The sequence below is a fragment of the Zonotrichia leucophrys genome, chromosome 20, assembly GCF_028769735.1.
Source record: "Zonotrichia leucophrys gambelii isolate GWCS_2022_RI chromosome 20, RI_Zleu_2.0, whole genome shotgun sequence".
Lineage (NCBI taxonomy): Eukaryota > Metazoa > Chordata > Aves > Passeriformes > Passerellidae > Zonotrichia > Zonotrichia leucophrys.
The window spans coordinates 86,680-110,774 of record NC_088189.1 but is presented as its reverse complement, the minus strand read 5'-3'; the positions used below and the strand labels follow the sequence as shown (position 1 = coordinate 110,774).

The following is a 24,095-nucleotide window of genomic DNA, read 5'->3' as shown; positions in this document are numbered from 1 at the left end:
AAGAATTTTTTTTCAGTATCAAAAATGATAGGAAGAAAATGTTTAAACCTGCCTTTATAAAGAGCATCCTTTCCATCTGCCTGCAATTCAGGGACAGCAAAAGTTAGGCCCAAACTGTTAAAGCTTCTGTTTCTGTGGAAATATACAGTTCATGCCTGTGTGTCTTCATCTAAACGTCTAAGTTTTGCTTCTGGCAATTGCAACCTGGGAAGCTGCATGCCAAAACAACAGGTTTAAATTAATAACTGATAATTGCACCATGTAATTATCCAATTTTTTTTGTGTAATTGCAGGCTTTCGTTACATATACAATTTTCATTTTATTTACTTAAATGTTACCTAGCACAGTCATACTATTCTTGTAGTTGTCCATTTAGATGTGTGGTTGATTACTGAGGACAATGATGCAGAATGAAAAGATTTACTCTGTTATCAGCTCTGTGTTAATTGTTGAAGAAAGGAGATGAAGATTAAACACATGGTATCCCTAATGATTTGGAATAATGAATTAACTTACAGTTTGGCTTTTGTTGTGTTACCTGAACAAGCTTGTATTTACCAAATGCTGTCTTTAGTTATGAGAAGTGATTAACACAAACCAATTAACATTAATAATTTTGCATTAGAATTATACTCTCATATGTGTATGAAGCCTCGGTTATCTGAAAAATGAGAACTCTTGTATGTGTAGTCTGGTGGGGCAGTTTTGCCACCAAATTTTTCTGCATCCAGTTTCTAGTATGGATAGGAAAATTTGGAAAACAGACCTCACAGAAGAAATAGAACATAAAATTAATCAACTTGTACTTCTCATACACTTACTCATCTTGTTGAGATTCGAATCACAGCAACGTTGCAGTCTTTGTACAGATGCTTCCTTTGTATCAATATTACTGTATGTCTGCAGAATCATTGATGTCACATTCTTCTTTAAGGTGGTAAGAAAGACTGCTATGGAAGTAATCTCATCAAATTAAATGCCGTTCAAATTATCAGGATCAGATGACACTGTTGTCACCTTTTTTTTAAATGGTTATTTGGATCAGAAATTAGGCAATTTCAAGAACATATATCCCAAAAAACCTAAGCACATTTTCCTGCAGGCTTGGAAGATGGTCCTAAAAAATGTATCACCTTCTCTTTTGTGCTAGCCTTTGTGTTTCTGATGCAATTGTGTAAGTCCTTTGGGCAGTATATTTCGCTTGCCTGATGACTTGATGCTTTCCAATTTCAAGGATAATGGGCATGTGTCCACGCAAATTAGGATCTAACTAAGGAAAATCCATTTGATGAAGCTGAGATTGGATATTTGTCATTTGTCACTAATGGCTTTGGGAGACTCAATATTTGTTTGAATTAATTTTTATTGTTGTCTGGTGAGCTGTCCAAGTTAATCAAAATTGCCATTTGTGGTGATTGTAGTTAGTGCATTTAAGTAAGATGAAAACGAGATGTGAATTACAAATAAAAGCTAAGGAAAAGTTGGAAGCTATGAAAACGTAGCAGAGAAAGCTGAGGGTAAGATTTCATCTGTTTCTTAAGAATATTCTGTAACTGATTGGTGTTTTACCTTTCATTGTTCTCTTGTAGCAACTTAGGAGGTAAAAGGGAATGCAACGCAATCCCAAGTGCCTTTAACAGCCTTTCCTTTATTTATTTAAAGATAGATTTAGCAATGTGCCAGCAGCAGGTGGAGCTTACCAGAAAGACAATGTTGTCCTTTCCTGAAAGGAGGTGGTGGTTCTTTTGTTTTGATTTTTTGTGTAGGTTGTTGTTGTTGTTTTGGTTTTGTTTTTTAATTCACATTACTCTTAATTGTTTTACTGGAAACCAAACCTCAGCCTTGTATTGGAAGAAGGAAAATACTGATGAAGGGCTGGTAGATCAAATGCAGAATCTCTGAAGGACATCAAAGGAAGAATGAGTGTAGATTGGAATGGATACAAATGGGAGAAGACAAATGAGAACATCAAGAACTACAGACACAGACATATTTGATAGACTGTCTAATCAAAATACTTGTACTGACAAGCATAATATAAAGAAGCGGAATATAGTGACAAGGAATAATTAATTAGAAACGGACTTTTTTTCCCCTACTACATCCAAGTTAGCATAATGCTGATGTCCCGTGTGTGATGGATTCAGTATCTGCAGTTGAATCAGGTTTACCTACCATACTGCTATGGCTTTAACAAACCAGCTCATTTCATAGTCTAATTGGAGAAATATCTGATTATTAGGAGCTTTTTCAACCACATTATAGAAATCTGAGTGAGAGGTGATTTGTATGTTTTGAGACCTTCCTCTGAAAAGCTACAAAAGTAGCATGGAAGATAATTTTTTCTTAGTTATCCTATGTGGAGATGGGGCTTTAGAACTTTGTTAAATGTGAGGGTGTCTTGGGGTGAAGAAAGGGAAATGAAGATATAAAAAGGGTGTCTAAGGAGTTTCAAAAACAATAAAAAGAGAAGTCTTTAGGAGACAATTAAAATTCTGGGGTTCAGTTTATTGGAAAACACTTCTGAAGTTGTGCTTCAGAGTAGACAAATCACTAGATACTTAGTACAAGTTCTTCAACAGTTGGAGCTCCATAAAATGTAAATTATTACCTCCTTCAACAAAACACAACTAATAGGAAGTCAGTATTTTTTTCATAAATAATTTGATATTTTCTCCATTAATATTAGTCAAAAGATCAGCTTCGTCCCTGAGGTGAAATGTGAAGATAGGCGAAGGAAAGTTATGGAAAGCACACATTTCAAGTGATATTTCAACATAAAGTTTGCTTATCTTTGTTCACTGAGTAACTTTAACACTTCAAATTGATTGAACTTCCATATTTTCATAGTAGTCCGATGAATATTTTCTTAAAATGGTATTGAAATTTCTTTTAACTGCTAGATTTTTGTTTATTATCAGTGGTTTTAGATGGGTAGCAACATCGTCTGAATTAAATATTGATACTTTTAAAGCATGACTTCCTGTCATATATCCACTAGTGAAATCTCAGAAGGTTTTCTAGCTTTAAAGGTGGTGTGGTGAGGTCCCAGTTGCTGATTAACACATAAGTAATTTGCCAGAGAATGGTTGTCTGTGTATTGGAGGCAAACAGAAGAAAATAGGCTTTAGTTGGCTGATTTAATGCTGTTTAAAATATTTAAAGCTGGCCTATTTAAGACTATACAGAAGAGTATGCTGGATTTTTATCTTGCACTGCCCTGTCACTCTGTATTAGTTCTCAAGCTGGAGAAGCAGATATTAGATCGTATGTTTTTGTGTTTAAGACTGTTGATATATAAGATGTTGTCATTACAGCAGTACAGCTTTTTTTATTAAGGAAGCTTACTGTCCCCAGGGGGAGTCTTAACATGTGCTGTTATTTATGCATAAATGCCTCTGTCATTTAAAGGCGTTGTTAAATTGTATTTCAGTATTGCAATGGCAAAACATTTTTTCAGACTGCCTGTTTATACTTGGGCTAGCTCATAAGACAACAGAGGAAACATCCACAGTTTTCAAGCTCACATAATGTATAATTAGCTGTTATATTTGTTAACTGTATTGTAAATACCTTTAAGCACTAACACTTAACCCACAGCTATTATAGAAACAAAAAAGTAAAATATTGTTTTCTTCAGAAACTCCTTTTTGATATGTGAAGTTTAGCAAATTCTAAGGGGGCAGTGCAATAACCTGCCTTGGTTCTTGTCACAAAGTGATACGACATGTGCTCTGACTTGAGAAATGCACACAGATTTTCAATTTCTATGTAATACCCATTCCAACAAAATGGTCTCAAACTAATGCCATGGCATTTCTTAGGTAAAATGACCTGCCATAGCAATTAACCTTCCTTCATGGTGCCAGAGAGTCAGATTTTGTATGTGGCTTATGACCATTTTCCCTCTAGGTTTTGACTCCTGGTTTTTTCAATGTGCTCTGTATTAACCAACCTACTGTTGCAATTTCATGATGAAATTCTGAGCTTAGAAGAGCTTAGAACTAACCTAAATCCATTATTGACAGAAACAACATAGTTTGTGCCAGATGGTTGTAGGATGCAACCATCAGCTTTGATTAAAGCTGAGCTATTAATCCAACTCAGCCTTGGGCAAGTTAACCCCAACCCTGTTCTAGCATGAGCCCATACCTTCCTCTCCGTGTTGTCAATTGGCTTTTTCTGCTCATAACAAGAAGGGAGGGCTGATGATGAACAGGTTTTATCTCCTTTGCAAGGTCATGCTGTTGACATGTACCATGACAAATTCTTTAGAAAATTGAAATTCTTCCTAGATCAAGAAGATTTTCTTTACCTTGCTCAGTTTTTACTATTAGGCACCGATAGAGGAGGGAAACTAAATTTCTTATTTCTCTGATACTTGGTGTTTCTGGGTTTAGGAAGAATGCTGATATGGATCCAGATTTAGTTAGGTGGATGTCTATGGTAAAGATCCAGTCTTTGACCAAAACCTTGTCTTGAATAAACAAAAAAACCATTTGGCAGCAATGTGGCATTCAGTAATTGCGGTCAAAAAGACTTTTATTCATGTTACCCCAATTTATCCAAATCCCTTGCTTATTTGTTTGGTTATATAAAACATAGTAGTCATCTAAAAATCTGATTCTGCAGAATCAAGCCTAAGAAAATGTAGATAGTAAGACTTTTACCAGAATGGATGAAATGGATAGCTAGAACTCAGTGAACTTGTTAGTGAGCTTTTTGGTGTCTTTGGTTCAGTGACAATTAGAGAAATCAATGCCTCCTAATATCTCACATTAGGGAATAGAACTATTTAACTGCACAACAAGTCCAGAAGACCTTTTTTGAGCAGTAATTTGGACTAAATAGTCTTCCACATGAAATGATTCTGTGCTTACAACCCTCAGCCTTTTGCATAAGGCTGGCACAAAAGGTAGCGTATCAGGTTTCTTGTGAAACCAAAAATTAAATGACACTTATGGAGTACACATGCTTTGATCAGGGTTGCTGTATAAAGTGCTTTTCACCTTCAGCTGCTGGAACAGTACTAGCAGCCCCAGAGAGGATGTAGAGATGCTGCAGATAGTTACGGTTGTAAATCTTGAACTTAGAGAGAGAGAAATGAAAGAAGCATTATGATCTGTGTCAACATGCTTGAGTCAAATCTTTACTTAGGACTTCAGTGTTTAGTCCTTACTGAAACAATGGGAGAACTTCACTGAGGCAGGATCAGTAATCTCTCTGGATTTGGGTTCACTCAGAGATAACAGTCCCCTTACTACTTATGCTTCCTTCAGGTCTCTAATGTAGCATCTGAGCTCTTGTGACTGAAACAAGAAAATACTTCTGACATGTTTTCCCTCTTTCAGGTTCTATGCAAGTGATGAATAAAACAAGACGTATCATGGAACATGGAGGTGCTCATTTCATCAATGCCTTTGTGACAACACCCATGTGCTGCCCATCTCGCTCCTCTATCCTGACAGGGAAGTACGTCCACAACCACAACACTTACACCAACAATGAGAATTGTTCCTCTCCATCCTGGCAGGCTCAGCATGAAATACGCACCTTTGCAGTGTACCTCAACAATACAGGGTACAGGACAGGTAAGATCAAGGCTGGGTCCATCTGAAAGTTTCCTTAAACTTACCTTAGACTTATTACAAAGGCTAATGTATGTTTTTTAATTCTAATTTCTTCTTGACTTCTGGCATTCTGCAGTGCATAATGCCAGAGCTTAAGTCATGGTGTTGCTTTAGCTTCCTTGTATTTTTACTTAAGGAATTTTTTGTTTACAAACAAACAGCCAACAAAAATCCCAAGACTTCTCATTTTCAGAAGATGGAAATAAAATACCGTGTATGCTTGAACTGAAGACCTAGCAAATCTAGAATATGGCCTACAATTACCTGAAGTGTGCAGAGCAACCAAGAAAGGTGCTATGAAAAGGAATTAGTGTTTTGACTTCTTTCATAAAACTGATACATGAAGCAAATTGAGAATGAGAGAGAAGAGACTGATCCTTTTGTGTTTTGGGGCAGTCAGCTGGTATGATTTCTCTAGACAATCAATTCCCAGAAAGGTTTAGGAATAATTGGCACTAATAATTTGTTGGTTTTTATTCTTTAGTTTTGAGGTGCTTTGGTAGTACTGGTTTGCCCTTCAGATGTACACTTTAACTTCCTAATTCCTTCTTTGTGGTGTGGCTTGTTTGTTGGCTTGGACGGGGTTTTTGTTTGTTTATTTTTGGGGTTTTTCAAGGAGTAGAAAAAGAGGCAATGAAGAGTAAAGCGTCTTGAGGCTTGCTTATATATTTCAGATCACAACCTTGGAGTGAGAAAGCTTTTTAATCAATTCATAACCCAGGCTATCTCCCTGGGGTTTTTCTCTCCTCTTTTCTCTTTTGTGCAGTCTTGAAGGCAGAAACTGTACTCTTCTATTCCGCTTCATAGCTTCCATCTGTTTTTCTTTTCTGCTGCTGGTTTCACATCTCCTTTGCCACTTCTCTATCTATTGTGATTTCCCTGTGTTTTGTTCTGTTGCAAAGGATGATTCTTCTGGGGATCAGTCTTTCTGCTCTGTAGTGTGTTCTCTGAGGTAGTGGCATTTGTGGCTGGGATCTACAGAGACTTGTGCTGCTGCTGACACCTTTGGGAATGTGTTAGTTGTATGCACGCAGGAGGGAGCAGTGTGGTACAGGTTTTTCTGTTACAAGTTGTGAGTGAAAAATAGGCAACAGAAAAGGTGCGTCTTTCCCCTAATTGTTTCTTTGGTTTCAGCCTCAGTTGTCAGTTTTATACTTTTTAACTTCGGCACTTTAAAAAGCTTAACTAACTTTGTTAGGCACTGTACTTGGAAGAACAGAGACACCGAGCTCAAGAGAAGTTCAGTCTTTGGCTGTGATAATGGGGGATGGAGCATGTGATACACTCTGTGCTGTTAATGTGCCAGAAGGTAGAGAAAAATTGGCCATCAGTGTGTGGTAGACTAAAATGAGTGTGTGTATACACACCTGTATTTCTCCTCTTAGTCTACCTGGTGAAGTACCTCAATGAAGGGACTAAAGGGATCTGATAACAAAATGTCGTCTTAAGCTGTTCCTTGAAAATACTCTTAAGATGCAGAAGACTCACTGTATGTTCTATGCAACTCATTCAATTTCCTGCAGTTACTAAGGTAATTATACTAACGCCACATCTTCTAATCCTTGCAGTAGTTTCATACTTCTGGTTGTTACAAAAGGTGCTGACTTGGGACCATTTTGTTGACCATTTTGAAGATGGCTTCAGTACTTAGGAATTACTGATTTGGAAAATCTGGTCAGTTACTTTAATACCTATAAAGAACTGGTATCTCATGAAAAAGTCTTACCCATGGAGCAAAATTTAATACTTAATGACAGGATTTTTATCTCAGAACCCTCATATTTCTGCAGTTAATTCATTAATTTCACTAGGTTTCTTCAACTGGACATTGTCAGTCTAAGAGTATATTTGGCCATGATGTGAACACAGCGAATAGTTGACTTTTGGGCTAACTGGTTGTTCCATGCAATGCTGAGAGTACTTTCTTATCTGCTTCCCTCTGATTGTCTCTCAGGGAACAAAAGTATTAAAAGTAATTTTTGCTAGATATACATCTGAAAAATAATGGAAGTGTTCTTCTCTCTCCCACCCCCCCCCCCCCATCACTATACTAAAGATTGGGCAAATGTTCAACTTTGGGCTCAGGAAAACTGGTATCAGATACAGAAGTAAGAGATTTTAGAGAGGCAAACAAATCTTTATTTGTAATTAAGGTGCAAGCTCAGAACTCAAGTTAATATCTGGAAAATTGTCTGTTGAAGTAGATCAGAAGAGCAGTGCGCTAAATGCATTTTCAAAATACCTAATGCACAGCATTCATATTGAAATATAGAGTGTTAATATCTTAAAACGTGAGTTCTTATTTCACACTCTTGGTGGTAAGTGCAGTTTCACGGGGCACTAATATGTGGATAGATGCAACTCAGTATCGTGAAGGATATGAAGAGAAGAGTCTGGGAGGAGGAATGTATGGTCTGACTCCAAATATATCAGGTACTGAAAAAGAAAGTATAATGATAATTGTGGTCCATTTCTCCTGTACATTGGTTGTAAATCAAAATATCTGCATTATGGAAATATAAATAACAAAAAAAAAAAAAACAGAGGCAAGATTAAGACTCAGAACTTTTATCTTAGATCTGTTGTAATGGAGAGAACAAAGCTATTTTAAGAAGAAACAGAAAGGAATGAATCAATTTAACAATGGCATTTCTGTTATGCCTTCTTACTATGCTTCTGCTTTCTCTACCCCTAGCTTTCTTTGGAAAGTACCTTAATGAATACAATGGCTCCTACGTGCCTCCCGGTTGGAAAGAATGGGTTGGATTACTTAAAAATTCTCGATTTTACAACTACACGCTCTGTAGAAATGGAGTGAAGGAGAAGCATGGATATGACTACTCCAGGGTAGGTCCTGTTGATTTATTTCTACTAACATTTGGACATGACCCCAAGAAAGCTGCACTTCATAGTTTCAGTCTCTTTTTGTAATTGAAAGCTGCTATGTGTAACATTATCTACAATGTGTAACAGTAGTGTTGGGACATTGTTATCTTCTGTTTTGGGCGGGTTATGTTACTGAAAACATTGTTACTAACAGTGTAAACAAGTAAAATGTTCTGAGACTGTGTTAAATATTATGACCTGAGGATGTGGCAATAGACTTAAATGCTTCCGGTTAACTATTTCTGTGCTTTGTATGATAATTATTGTGGCAGTGGAGTTACACAAGCACTAATGAGATGAGAGTCCGTTTCCCTGCAGCTAGACCCACCCTTTTCGTTTAAGGAACTTCTTTCACAGCCACAATACTATGGAGTATTCACAGAATCCTGGTGCAATTTGTGATAATTCTGAATCACTGGAGAATCTAACTATTGCGTTTGTATTTCTGTGCATACAGATGTATATGTTTTTTAATATCCTTTCAAGGATATTCCATCCTGACTAAACTTACAAAAATGCTTCATAGTCATTATCAAATGCAGTTTTATTTTTCCTCATCTAACATGATGCAATTCAATACCTGCTTGCAGTCAAGAATATGTTTATTTCAGCTAGAAGTGTTCCTTTCCAAAGGAACCAGCTTTATTGAAATCCTAAAGTAGACAGAAATAACTCTGTAATATGATGGTGACTGAATCACTCTGGAGTGATTTGTAATGTATATTTGTTTAACATGTGTTTTGTTCGCTTTCTCTTATTGATCTCAACTCCTGCCTTCCTATTTGTGTTTCATTGACATAGTGTTCACAGCCAGTTTCTCCTTTAAAAGGTTGTTATCTGGCATTTCTACTTTCCTTTGCCCTATTTGCCTTTTTTAATTGAATGTACTTTGTGCTGAGAGCTAAAACTTCACAGTCTTCTAGGGTTACTTCTCCATCACCAGCTGCTAAGGGGAAGGGGCAAAGTAGCGTACAGAATTATTTGTCTTCTATTTTCCTTCAGATCTGTGAAGAATGACAGCTGTATGTACGGAAATGTTATGATGGAAATATATCTTGTGTGGAAAAGTGTCAGCCGAGTGATCTCATAGGCACTGTTCTCCATCTCTGTTGTACCAAGGACCCAACAGGGTGCTTTATGTTCCAATACCTTCAGCTCTGTTTTGTGTGTGCAAGGGTTGAAAATGTTTACATTTCACTTGTTTTAGGTTTTTTCTTACAGAGTTTGGTAATAAATACAAAAAAAAGATGATAGAAATACAAACTTTTTATAATCTTCATATTCTTACATAATAAGCAGCTACAGTAAAAAACAGTATGCAGAACAGCAATGCTGTTTGACAATAACACTGGAGTTCAAATAAGCAAACAAAAGCTGAAATGAAAGACTCTCTCTTTCCTGCCATTTTTGTTGCTGGAAACATGATTTTCCAGCAATTACCAACATAATCAGATGGATTTTTTTTAGTCCTGTTTAACATAGTTAGTGTTAATTATGTGCCAGTGGAAAACTAGGGAAAAAAATCACTTATTATTCTGTGCTCTAAAGTAACTGCTAAACTCTTCTGAAAATTACATTCTTTCAGATTTTCTTACAGTATGTATTCTACTTTGATTTTTCTTTTTCAGTTTCTGTCAGCATTTTTTAGATTAACTTTAACTTTCTACAACTACAACCCCTACAGTATGGGCCTTTAAAAAAAACCCTTTAGCAATCAGGTCAGTGAAATGTTTCTGTGTGATCTTTTGGCCTGGTAAATGCTAGGTTTGCAGCTATTTTCACTTTGACCATGTGGAAACCTGTATCTTTAAAATGAAATTGGAAAACTATACTCTTGTAATGGCTAAATCAAAGATGAGTTGCACACTTCAAGTGATTGACTTGCTTAAAGAAGCAGCATGATGAAGATTGATGGCACTACATTTTTGAGAGCACTTAAGTATTCTCTCTCGACTATGAATATTGTCTCAGGCATTGAAAGCATGCAGAAGTCAGTTTTACTTTAGTACATTTTCCCTTCTCCTGTGTACTTTGATGAGTAGAAGTCCTTCATTTAATGCCTATTTAAAGAGAAAATGCCATCCCAGGAGCAGTCATAATTATGGCAGTTTCATAACAGTCATGCCTTGTGTTGTACCAGTGTGTAAAATTATAAATGGAGACTTTGCCAGACTTCTTCTGGAACAGACAAGAAATAACTTTGGGGAAGTAAATATAGTCCATGAAAAAGGCTTCCTTTGAATGAAAAGCTGACTTCTCAGAACAAGGATGTTGACAGAGGTGAAGAAGAACAAGTGTCTTAACTGTGGACAGAAAGCTGTACTCAAAAGGAGATGCAATCCAGTCTGTACCACACCTTGTACCTGTTTGCTTGACCAGAGGCAGACTTATGTCTGATTTTCCATCCTGCTGTGACTTGACAGTCATTTGGGGTTTTTTTAAGGTGTAGTTTCATATCCTACTCATGTTTGAGGGATATTTATATTTGTAGTGTTTCCAGGGAATCACCTAAGGGAGACCATGGCTTGTCATTAAAAATCCTGTCTTCAATCCCTATAGCTCTTGCAGATATCTTAAGAATGATAATGATACTTCTTAGAACATACAGAGATAGTCCAACTCTTCTGCAGGAAGTTTTCTAAATTCTCAGCAATATGCATGACAGAGCTATATATCTATCAGATTGTCACTGTAATATTGAATGAAGTCTTTGGTTCAGTTAGCCCACCATCTTCTCGTATTAGAGATTTCTGGTTCAGAAGAGCATTAAAAAAGAAAAGAACATCAAGCCATTCACATTATCACAGTATTTTTATGATGTAAGGTTGGACTATACATCTTGAAGATACTGACACTGATAATTCTTTTTAATTCATACCTGGTCATTGTATTTAGTATTGTGTTTTTCATCATGTAGTTACCCACTTTAGGAAGAAAGGTTACTGTTTGATCTCTTTTAGTACCATTCAGTTCTGAGAAAAAAGCTAGAAGCTGTTGGTTTTTGTATTTCTAGGCAGTGAAGAAAGAATTGAGTCTAATTTTTTTAGTTTTTAGTATCTGTAACTTACTTCCTCCTCATACCATTCTATGTGAAGTAGCTTCTTTTTCCCTATTTCTTATGATACCTCAGACCTCTCCTTCCTATTGCCTCCCCCAGTTTGAAATTTGTTTTCAAGTGTCTCATTATACTTTTGCTTCTACTTGCAGGATTATCTGACTGATCTGATTACCAATGACAGTATTACCTTCTTTAGAATATCAAAGAAGATGTATCCTCACAGGCCTGTACTGATGGTTATAAGCCATGCTGCTCCTCATGGTCCTGAAGATTCAGCCCCTCAGTATTCACAACTCTTTCCTAATGCCTCAGAACACATGTAAGGAAAAAACAAAAACTTTGATTGATTTTTAGGTTCTGGAATATGGAAGTTCTGGGTACCTCAGGGGAACAATGTTTTCTTTATAGTATTCTTGGCATAACTTTGTCACAAATATATAAGAAGCATTTCTAGATAAAGGTAAAGGGGCAGTACAAGTCCAATGAGAATGGCTACTGCATCTAGAACTCAGAACTGTAGCTCATTGAGATAAATGGGAAGATTCATGCTGAATTCATTGGATATTGTTACAGCTTATTTGGGAAGTAAAGCACTTTTTATTCTGAGCATGGTGATCAAAATTTGGTTCTCGGGCTGTAATCTCTTCAAGGGAAGAAACTCTATCTCCCTGTCCTTACTTATAAACTATAGTATGCAACGCATATTATTCCTGTTTCTTTTATGGAAAGAACAGAAATACAGGCCTGCCGCACCAAATTACACAGGCTATTTCTGAATGAGCTGGTATGTCTGCACATGACATACAATGTCTGGAACGGATCCCAAAAGCAGTATCACCTGGTTCCGAAGGAATATGTTCATAAGCTCCATGTTGAGATGTTTCTTGTTTATAGAACAGAGACGTTTTGCATGTACAGCTCTTAATGCTGCACTACAGGTATCTCCTCGCAGGGAGGTAAAACGAATGCTTCTCCCAAATTACGTCTTGATGTAACTGAAAGCATTCCTGCAGTTTTCTAATTACTGGCTTCATGCTTTCCTTGATGTTCAACATCTGTAACTTTCTTCCTGTGTGTTGCCCCCTCCCCCTTCTTTTTTAAGGGGAATTCTGTTTTGCTTTGGGTTTGTGGAGGAGCTGGGAACTGGTGGAAACAATTTTCAATTGATGGCCAAAGCTCCTCAGGATAGCCCAAAGTCCAGTGAAAGCCATTTGAGCTTTTCTGTTTTATTTAAAATAGAGTCTGAGAGAAGTTTCTTTTGTTTTATTGTCTGGTTACTGCATAACTTGCGATTACATATTTCGTTATTTTCTGCTGTGTCCAAGAGAATCTGGGGCACAGATCATCAGCAATTGTTTCTTGTTTGTTTGCCATTTCATGCTTTCGTTTTCTTTAATGAAAATTTCAGAAATGCCTGATGAGCAACTTCACATGGCTTATATCCAGTATTGAGCTTAGTTTTATTAGGCTCCTTTGGAAGGCATTTGGTTCTCAGAGATTATTATCAGGCAACTCTCTGTAGCAGTTTACTTCCTAGCTGAATGAAGAAAGAGTACAAGGATGGAAGCAATGAAAAATACATAGATACATCTATTTTTCTTTTGCTAGTACTTTAAATTTAATTGTTCACACAGATTAGGTTTATCTTTCTAATTATAAAGTAATTACACTTTTGGTTTTGTTGTTTTTTCTTTAATTTTAGGTGACTTTTTTTACAGTGATAACAATCACACAGGAAGTATCACTTTTTGAAAAGAAGTTTTGTTTGTAAAAAATAAATTATTCTGATAGATTAAGCAACTGTGTTTTTCTTTTGGATATGAAAATAAAATAGCATTTTTTGTACATCTCACACAAAGAAATTGACAGTTGTCTTCTAAACAAATTTTCCAGCACTGCATAATGACAATAATAATAAAAGTAATCTGTCAGAGTTTTTATTGACCTGGGTTTAAGAGTAAATGTAAAAATGCAGAACATGTACATACAGTTGAGGGAATGATGCAAATTAGTTCTCTAGTTTCCAATTTTCCCCTTGTTCCCAAATTCTAGGGAATCTCAGTAACAGATAAATCTGTCAATGATAAAAGGTTGCAGGCAGTTCTTACTGTGTCATTATCACATGGATGTTGTAAGGAAGGATCAGAATGCAGTGGAACAGTTACAAATTGCCCTAAAGCAATAAGCAATACCCTGAACAAAGTTTTTGCTTGGTCCCCAAAGCAGAAGGCAGTACACCAGGTGGTATGATCCTCCACCTTTCCCTATGGTAGTGCTGGTGACATCTGTAAGTGGATTCTGTGGAAAAGAAAAGCCAAAGAAATGTCGGAGGCTAGTGCTTAGTATTGACTGATGTATATACTGCATCATGTGGCATTGCTAGTAATAACCAAAAGCCAGTGGTATGGATTTTAGTCAGCGTGCTGCTTTGCTTCTGAGCTCTGATATGTACTTCTGTAGCTAATTTATGCTGCTGTTCTCTTGATTCTTTACCATGTTCTGACTGGTATGACCATTCTGCCCTATACTGCAGACTCTCTCCCTCTCATTCTGTAGAGCTCCTCTCTGTGTGTACTGGCAGTCTTGTCTTGTTTTAAAATTATTCACAGAGCAAATCCCTCAGCTACATGGTTTTCCTTTATTGCTGCCTATATTGTGAGCTGTAGAGAATGTGGCAGCTGGGCAATTTAACAGTGGTTTGAAATGTTACTTCAATGGAGGGTACATGTTACCACCCATCTTTTTCAAGGTCAAATCTGTCTGGGGCTTCCCTTCTAGGTACTTCAGAAGAAGTTGTCTCAGCTAGCTTCTAGGAATGTTAATTTTTGTGTTTTTCCCATAAGACAGACAAATCTGTTAAGGATTAAAGGGTTACATTTGTAGTAATCAAAGAAAATTGTGGTCTTTGGTTGGATTAAATAGTGGGAGATTTCAAATCAGCCAGGAAGTCACGAAGTAAGCGGAAAAGGAGTTTGCGAAGCATTTGTGATTAATTCTGGACATCACAGAGCAACAGTTTCCATAATTGTCAGCATTTTCAAAGAGGCAATGTTATTATTTCAACCACAATAACATTCTGAAATTCAAGAGAATATTAACAGTACAGAGAGAATAGGCACCAGCCCTTTCCTCCCTGTATGAAGAAGCCTCCCCTTGCCAAATATGCACATTTTTCAGATAGCATCTAACAGAGGCTTTCTGCATAAAAAATGTCACTGTCAGATTATTAGTTTAATATTTATATTAAATCTCATAAGACTGTCATGTTCAAAGATGCATTATATATACAGTATTTTGATGAGAAGTTTCAACATACATGATTTTTTAGCTCAATAACTTTTAATAACCTTGCTGCTCTGTTGCCTATACAAAACCAAAAGTAGAAATTTCTCAAATAGGGATTTATTAGGATATTCTGTGCTGCTAATAGCAAAGTAAATGAGTATATACATTTGCATAGACTGAGTTTATTGCTTTGAATGAAAAAAGGAAGTCTAACCAAATTACATAGGAAAAGTAATTTTTAATGTTTTAGACTCTGCACATGATGTGTTTGACCCATGATGTAAAGAAATTGTAAAACGTGGTCTTTAACCTGAAGTATATAAGGAATAAATATGGTGCATAAGAATAATATTTCTTGCAAATGTAAGCTATAATAATAGGTTTTAGTGAGTTGGTTATCCAGAGAGTTGACATCATGGTGGTAAAATAAATCTTTTATTTAGGTTCCGCTAAACTAAAGTTATGTAATTATGCATAGAAAGGTGAATCCTGGGACTTCCAACCATGTGAAACTATGGGCAATATTTTTCCTCATCACTTTAATGATGTCCCAAAACCATGAGAACTTGGAGGGACAATGAGATTCTAGGGGGACATTGAACCAAGTTCTTAGGATTTTGCCAGGACTTCAAGCGAAGGAGTTGGTGGCTGGAATGAGTCCTTAAAATACAGCCATATTTCCTAATCCCACTTTTTTTCACAGGTCTTTAAAGTCTGGCAATTTGTCCACTTCTGCTGCTCACATGCAATTCGATACCAGTAGGCGGAGTGCCTGTGTTCTTCTGGTGCACAAGTGTGACAATATTCAAGTAACCAGTCGTGCTGAACCCTAAAAGGCTGTTAAAGAACATAGTAGAACCTTTACAGCAAGTTCTATAGTTGTTTTGAAACAGCTTGCACAAGACATAGTATTTGGTGCTAATGTGGGCAGAGTGAAAACAAAGCAATTGCATGAATAGAAGCTCTGTAATACATGCTTCATCCTGATAAAAATCATGGAGTTTAGTCTTCTGAGGCTAAGTCTCTTGGCCTTGAAATATGTACTTGTTAGCTTGGAATCACTGGAAAGACAACATGTGTTTAATGTTTACATAGATTTTATTTCCCCCCAAGTAGTTTTCATTTTCCCATGCTTCATAACATGAAAGTAGAAGACATTTCAAAAGTACTCTTAATATTTTCTTGTGTACCTCAGATAATACTTCCTATAGTGTTGATCAAATGGAAATTAATATTCATTTCTATGACTCTTTTCTACTTGGCTAAAACATTGTGGTGTTCTCTCTGTTCCTTAGTACTCCCAGTTATAATTATGCTCCAAACCCAGACAAGCACTGGATAATGAGGTACACCGGTCCCATGAAACCTATACACATGGAGTTCACTAACATGCTACAGAGAAAGCGCCTTCAAACACTCATGTCTGTAGATGACTCTATGGAGATGGTAAGATTAATAGTCACTTTTGTTTTGTTATTTGGCTAAACAACAAAGTTTTTGTTTAGTGAGTTAAGCTCCACTTTGTCCTTCGTATGAAGATAAAGGAGAAAGAAGGAGAAGGAAGACTTAAAAAAAAAAACCCAGTTTTTTAATAATGTGTAATCCTCTCACCTCTGATTATTTTGTCTCTTTATTCAATGTGTAAGGTTCCTCATCTAAAGACAGGTACCCTGAGTTGGGTGGTGTGAACAAGCTGATTTTTTGCCCCAGAACCACTACTGATAAAGGAGAAGGGAAAGAGATTGCCTGAAAAACTAGACATCATAAATCATAAATCTGAAAAATGTACCCTCTGATGAAGTGGTCCTACAACATGTTGGAAATAACTACCTAAATGTGTGCTATTTTGATCTTGTAACACTGAGCTTCTGAGAGAAGAAACCAGCAGCAGCAAAAAGTGATGATACAGGAGTCATAAGTGGAATGACCCCAGAGGAGGTTAAATATTGGAAGTAAATAAGTAGATTAGTACTTTTAGAATTGTCTGCATCATGTAACAATGAGATTTCTTAATCAAACTATGTGTCTTCAACAAAATGTATGGATTCACTGAAAGCTATGCTGAAGAAGAATGGTTTTGCAGATTTAAAGGTGTTGCAATTTTTCTGCTTATCTCTTGGCATTCTTATTCAAAAAAGGTAGAACATAAAATTAGAGGAGTCCTCTAAGGCAAAAATGACACTATGTAGATGGCATTGCATAAGCTTGTTACTAGTGTCTTATAATTTCTGATTCAGGCAAATATGATCTCTGCTTCATGTTAATGAAGCTCTTTAGATGGATCAGACACCAGCATTAGGGGAAATGGGTGATTTTACCACGCAGTTTGAATTTTCTGTTTAGTAAAAGGGTTTCACTCTGGGTGATTCATGGCAGGCAAAATCAGTTAGGTTGGTTTTTAGTTTTAATTACCAAGTTAGCCCAATTTCCAATTTTTCTTCTGCTGAATTATGTGTGTTACTAGTTTTTCAAAATTATAAATAAAAAACAAAACAATCTCACACTCAAAAAAAGCAAAACAAAAAAGAACAATCCCCAAAAAAATCCAAACAAAAATCCCCAAAAACAAAAACCCGAAAAAGCCTAACTAGCAAACAAAACAACCTTAAAAAGAACCAAAAATGAACTCCCAAATCAACACAACAGTTTTTCTCCTGTGCTAATGTTTTGCACCTGTGTGAGGCTCCAATTTGGTGGTATCCCACCACCTTCTCACCTTTCTTAAATGAAAATGCCGCATAAAAATTGATCTTTGATGCTAAAGTTGGTGCATTTCACATAGTATCTTATGTAAATCTGTAGAAGTATTCACATTAAAATCTCCTTCTAATTCTCCATAGTGAGAGAGTATGACTGAGTGGTTTTTATCTGGAAAATATTTTGCAAATATTCTGCATAATGGGGAGTCATTTGTCTGAAGGCAAGATTGTTGAGTGCTGCCTGATTATGTGTGAGATTCAAAGGGCTGTCATTTTATTAAAACTGCTTGCTGCAAGAAGAAGGTAAAAGAGAAAATTTTGAAATGACAGCTTGAAACTTTTATCTCTGTTACTGTGTGTATTTAGTACTATCTTGACAGCTGTCATGCAAAATACTGAACCCAAACATTTTTGAAATGGCGTGCTATTGTGTTTTACCTTAAAACAGAATTTTGTCTTGTAATAGCCACAATATTCAGTTAGTAAAATTAAGATGTGATTATGTATTATTCAGAGTGATTCATTATGATAAGTCAGTGCTGTCTTTCGTTGTTTGTATGTTACACATAGGTGGAAAGTGATATGCAGCATTCCACATGTAGAGATACTCAGTAGAATAAATTTCATATTTTGTTTTGCTTTTTTTCAGATTTACAATATGTTGGCTGAAACAGGAGAACTGGAAAATACATATCTGATATACACAGCAGACCATGGTTATCATATTGGACAGTTTGGGCTGGTGAAGGGGAAGTCCATGCCATATGAGTTTGATATCAGAGTCCCTTTCTATGTCCGAGGACCAAATGTGGAGGCTGGGTCCTTGTAAGTTCTTTGCGTTTGTGTGTGTTGTAATGTGAAAACTTCATGTTCACATCTCTAGTTGTATTGACCTGGCAGCCAAATGGAGGCACAAAATTCTGCCCATCCTGCTTAATTTTGGCAGAAAATTGTCTCCTCAGAAAGCAGAACTGATAGCACAGGATGGTATAACAAACTCAAGGCCATTGTCTTTTTGCTTGCATGGGTGTGCAGCACAAGCCACTGCACTTTTGTGGATATAGTTGAAAAATCACTTTTAATTTTGTCCAATCTAGGAAACGCATTCTTTTGAGTAGTACAAATTATACATATAACTGTCATTTTAAAGTTAAGAAATATATTGTATAATGTAGACAATTATTGCTGAACATTTGAGTCACTTGTTTCAGTGTATAAAGACCAATTCATATATTAACATCCAGAAAATATTCTTTTTGGCTCATTCTCTGAGACTACATGGTTAGGGCTATTATTTGGATGCACACAAGCATGCAGAGTATAACCATTAATTAAAATGGTAGCTTTGATCAGCTAAAAAATTAAGTAAATACACTTTCTAAGCAATTATTTCAGATAGCAAATATTTGCACTTAGGTAATGATTTTGGACAGAGTGCCATAAATTGCTGCCTAATATTTATATGAGTGTGCATGCCTTAGCATAATTAACGCACACAATCCTCCACACACAATTTTTTCTTCACCGCAGAGGAATGGATCTAGTGTATAATATGATAGCAAATATCATGTGCTGGTTAAATTCATTGATTCACATTATCTGAAGGCAGAAAAATGTTAAATTCTGTAGATGTTGCACTGTGTTTCTGATTTATTTTCAGCAGTTTTGCATGTGAAAAAAACAATATTCTCTAAAGAGCAGGGAGGGATTCCTCACTTGGGACTAAACATATTACCTCAGCACTGAATGAGTTTTTTTTGCAGCAGCCCAGAATTTCAAATGAACTGGAATAACCTTCTGAAAACCTGCTCTCTTTCACTTGGACTGCAGTTTTTGGCCTTCCTGGAGAGTCAATGCTAACATGGCCCAAGTGACTGAGCTAGTGCCTCTGCAACGTATAAGGCTAGAGACCAGCCACATTGTGTCTACTGTAGTTCTAGGATCTGTACACCCAGATATCCATAAAAGCTCTGAAACTTTCCCACTGAATTTTATTTTTCAAAGACTTCTGAAGATGAAAACATGTTTCTGTTAGAATTGAAAGAATCAGCCTGACAAGATCTTAACAGAACAGAGCCTGTCACAGTAGAGCAAATAGGAAGAACAGGATATAACACCTTGCAGAAGGAATACATCAGAAAATAAATTGGTCTTCCCTCTCAGCCTGATTTTCTTTAAATGGTAGAACTTCTGTCATCCATCCTGTTTTGTGTGAACCTTGTTTTCCCTGCAGAATAATTGTTATGACTCCCTTTTGGTACCAGAGAAATTTTAAAAGCAATACCATAGCAAGTCATTACTAACCTCTCATTTCAGTTACCAAATATGCTACATCATAATTATTAGTAATTAACATCAAATCAGGTACATCAATTTAATTAATCACCTATGTTCTTGTCAGTCTCGGTTTGCTTACTCTTTCAAAGATGTAGTAATTTTAAAATAGTATCTCATTAAATAGTATGACTTTAACAGCTTTCTTCTGTCCTGAATTTCAGCTGGAATTCTGCACTAATATTTATTACAGCCCATCTGGCCCCATCCTTTCTTTGTGCCTGTACATCATAACAAAGTAATTCTACATGCTTTTTCTTCATAACTCTTCAACCCTATGCTGCTTGTTTCTTCATCCCTTTCCTTTTTCTGTCTCACACTGTAAATTAACAGTCACTTTTAGTTGTTACTAGTGCCTAGCAATATATTTTCACATTTTCTTCAGAACATGCCTACTGTGATAGAAACTGAAGTGCTCATTTCTATACCAGATTTTGAAACAGGTAAGCCATGTGCTACCTACCAAATCTACTTTTTAAGAAAGTCATCTTTGTTAAAAAGTAGATTTGGCATATTTGGCAGGCATTTTCATTCTGTAAGACACCCAAACAGTTTTTCCAATGGTTTTTAAACTGTCTTGTGCAAAAATTAACTAACTTTACCTTATGAACTACTTTAAAACTTTGAAACTACATTTCTCAAAAATGCTCTGTACTAAAGTTTTAAATATTTGTATTAGTCCCCTTGAGGTTATGCAACTAATCTATATATTATATGTTAATTCCCTTCATGGAAAAGAATCAGAATGTGTCCTTTTATTTGCAGGTGTCACAAAATAAGCCTTTTCAGGTCTTTGGACTCTGTGGAAACTGGAGTCGCTTGGTATTATTGCCTAGACTTTAAACTGTTTTGTCTTATTTTTTTTTCAGGAATCCTCACATTGTGTTGAATATTGATCTTGCACCTACAATTCTAGATATTGCTGGATTGGATATTCCATCTGATATGGATGGTAAATCCATTCTAAAGCTGCTGGATTCTGAGAGACCGGTAAATAGGTAAGAAATGAAAATGTTGCATAGAAACATGCATGTGTTTGTACGAGAGACTGAACAAGTGTTCAGCAGCATGCAGAAAATTTAAAGGAAAATGTAATAAAATCACCATCTGTCTGAGTATATCATTCACTGGAAAGTCTGAAGACTATTTGGCATATACAGCTCACTTCAGTTATTTATTTTCATTTTGGCATGTTCATATTCTAGATGTATGGCATGCATGGCATCTGTACATACTAAATGTAGTCTGTGTAGAAGTGAGAGGGCTACACATGAAGGTCTTTGGCTACGTAAGTTATATATTTAAATGTCTTCATGGCATCATTTGTAGCAAAGCATTTAATATTGAATATTTATTAGTAAAATAATTGAAGGAAATGGTTGTGTATCAGACTATAATATAAAGACAGACTAGCACTCAAAATTGCGGTTTTTATTTAAGACTTTCCATCAGTACTTTCATTGGAAAAAGACCGAGGAAGAGAATTAGACTTGATGGAGAATCCTTAGAAGAGAAAATCAGCAGAAAAATGGAAGGAGAACTATTTGCTTTACAAGTAGCCGGGTGGAGGGAAAGGGGGAATGGAGCAGATGCTTTAGAATAGGATACTTTTTGGGTAGATGCAGGGTAAGAGCCCAAATATGAGTCAGGAAATCCCGATTTAATTTGTGATCCTTTGTGAACAAAGAAAATTCAGTTAATCTCTTGTTTTCAACACGCTTATGTTGAAGAAATTGTCTTGTGAATTTAGTTCCTGTGAGAGAAATATATCCTGTGCTTTTCAGTGGAGAGGCATAGGTTCCTGCTTCACAGAGCTGGATGTCCTCTTGTGCAGTTATGTGGCATGTTTCTTGTTGGAATTAGGGGTGGGACAGAAAACTGGGGCATAAATTGGTTACTGGTTTTGTGGGAATTGCGTCTTCCTCTCCTCGTTTCCTCCCAGGTTTCATTTAAAGAAAAAGATGAAGGTGTGGAGAGACTCGTTCCTTGTGGAAAGAGGGTAAGGAAAGTGTTAATCACAAAGCCCAGTCTTTTTAAATAGAAGGATGTTGAATAGCTAAAGCCAAAGCAGCACTCTGCTGCAGTCTAAAGCCATTTAGCTGTGCCAGCAGGGACACGGCTGCAGTATGCCTAATGGCAGTGATTGTGTGATTGTAGGGAATGGATGGCCTCTGCCTACAGCTTGCATAAATGTGCTCTTGTGGTGGGGGAAGGGAAATTTACTTGGATTGAGAGATGGGAAGGCATCCCAGTTTGCTCTCAGCTGCTGTCCTCCAATCGTCCTGCTTGTATCACGGGATTATGAACAACCCTTCCTCTCTGCATCTTCATCTGCTGGCCATTCCCTCTGCACCTCTGCCTTAGTACATAAATGGGGGCAAGAGGGATTTCCAAAGTGCAGCCCTGTAGAATGTGATGTGGTCTCTCTGTATTGACAGTTGTCACTGCCTAACACTCAGGCATGTAACAGAGTGTCTTGACTTTATATGTTTTGTATGCTCCCTGAGAGTAGGATATGAATAACTTGTGTGTTATTGGACAGGCTAAATCTAGTTTCCACTGGACTGTTACATTTTGGCTACCAGAGAGGCTATGGACATGGAAAATAACTACTCCTCTGAGTCTTTTCAGCTAACTGTATTTGTGTGTTGGAGTTAATATTAATGTAAGAATAATTTTTTTTTTCTTTTCCAGTAAACTGCTGCATAAAAGGGAGAATGAGAAGGTAGATGCCCAAGAAGAAAACTTTCTACCCAAATACCAGCGTGTGAAAGACCTCTGTCAGCGAGCTGAGTATCAAACAGCTTGTGAACAGCTTGGCCAGGTAGGGCATTGTTATTCCTGACTGCAATTAAGCAGTTGTAATTGGGCTAAGCTCAGCACCTTCACTGTGTCAATGTTCTTCACCTCATCATTGATGCCAGTGTATAAATCAAATGGCTCCTTCTGTGACCTTTACTCAAATCTTTATTACAGCATTTATGAGAGTGACTGTCAGTCAGGAAATTGCTGATTCAAGTGTTCTGTATTGATTCCTGACTACCACTAAGAAAACCGTGTAGGCTGTTTTAAAGTTTTATTTTCCAAAGAGAATGTGGTTTGGGATTACTTAGTGCTGAGAAGCTACAATGTACATAACAGATTGGCTTTTTCAAATACATACAGCTTGCTTTGCTTCAGATTCTCTCTTTAATTCTTTAATTCATTTGCCGTTACTTGAAATTACATATAGTAATGGGAAGCTAAAATTCTGTTAAATCAGTATATCCCTCCTCTTAACAAAAACACACTGGGAAAACACACATGCAGTTATGAGTGTATATGGGCATAAAGCTCATTGACTGTGTGTCATTTCCCTTGTTGCATAATTGTTTTGGGCAGATATGACAATATGTTCATTTTAGATACAAGTTACATAGAAGAAATTAACGGAAAAAAACCAGGATATTATCAATACAAGGTCTTGACATACACAGGAGAGGATTTTGTGAATTTTTCTGGGCAGTCCAAAAGCAAAGCATGGCTATCTCCAGAGAATTCACCACTCTTGGCAAAATTGACTCTCTGTCGTTGCTCTCTCATGCAGGTGTGGGCCAGAGAACCCCTTTCCAAGGACTGTAATACATTCTGTGGACAAAGGGGTGAAGGTAAATGGGTCCACATGCTAATGTGTCTGTTATCACACTGGCATTACCTCATATTCTGGCAGCCCAGAGGGCTGTCAGGATGAGTTAGTCTGTGGAATATAACTGTTCTTGCAGACATGATATGAATGACTTACCAAGCAATAGTCAGTAATGGGCTACTTAGGCTGCAGTAGTTAATTTTTTTTACTGTCAAATGCCAGACTCCATACTTCTGGCTTTACTGATCATGTAGTTCAGTGCACCTGTGAAATGAGTCCATTGTTCCTTAGGTGTTTGGGTCCAATTTATATATATAAGAATTTTTCAGATGTTCTTTTCCTCCTGTGGCTAATATGTCAGATTTAGTGCACAGAGCAATTATAATGTTCTGTATTGTAAAAATACTAAACTTAAAGGAATACTATATGCAGTAATTTATTGTCATCAGAAGTCTTGAGCTGAAATTTTAGCTGAATGGGAGCAAGCCATTGTTTTATGAATTTGCAATGTTATTTGAGGAACTCGAAGAAAAGTTATTTTTTCTACTACAACATTATCCAGTAAGTAGGATGAGGA

At 36.6% G+C, this 24,095-nt stretch overlaps 1 protein-coding gene across 7 annotated transcripts in view; it reads left to right on the top strand.

Moving 5' to 3' along the window:
- SULF2 (sulfatase 2) overlaps positions 1-24,095 on the top strand; it is an 85,300-nt gene that overhangs the window by 38,956 nt on the left and 22,249 nt on the right. For all 7 annotated transcript variants that reach the window (XM_064730269.1, XM_064730264.1, XM_064730267.1 and 4 more), the window contains 8 exons: positions 5,353-5,592; positions 8,327-8,478; positions 11,725-11,894; positions 16,156-16,306; positions 18,209-18,384; positions 20,763-20,891; positions 21,836-21,892; positions 22,588-22,717. In XM_064730269.1, the coding sequence (XP_064586339.1) occupies positions 5,358-5,592; positions 8,327-8,478; positions 11,725-11,894; positions 16,156-16,306; positions 18,209-18,384; positions 20,763-20,891; positions 21,836-21,892; positions 22,588-22,717 (1,200 nt within the window). In that variant the 5' untranslated portion in view covers positions 5,353-5,357. The remainder of the gene's footprint in view (positions 1-5,352; positions 5,593-8,326; positions 8,479-11,724; positions 11,895-16,155; positions 16,307-18,208; positions 18,385-20,762; positions 20,892-21,835; positions 21,893-22,587; positions 22,718-24,095) is intronic.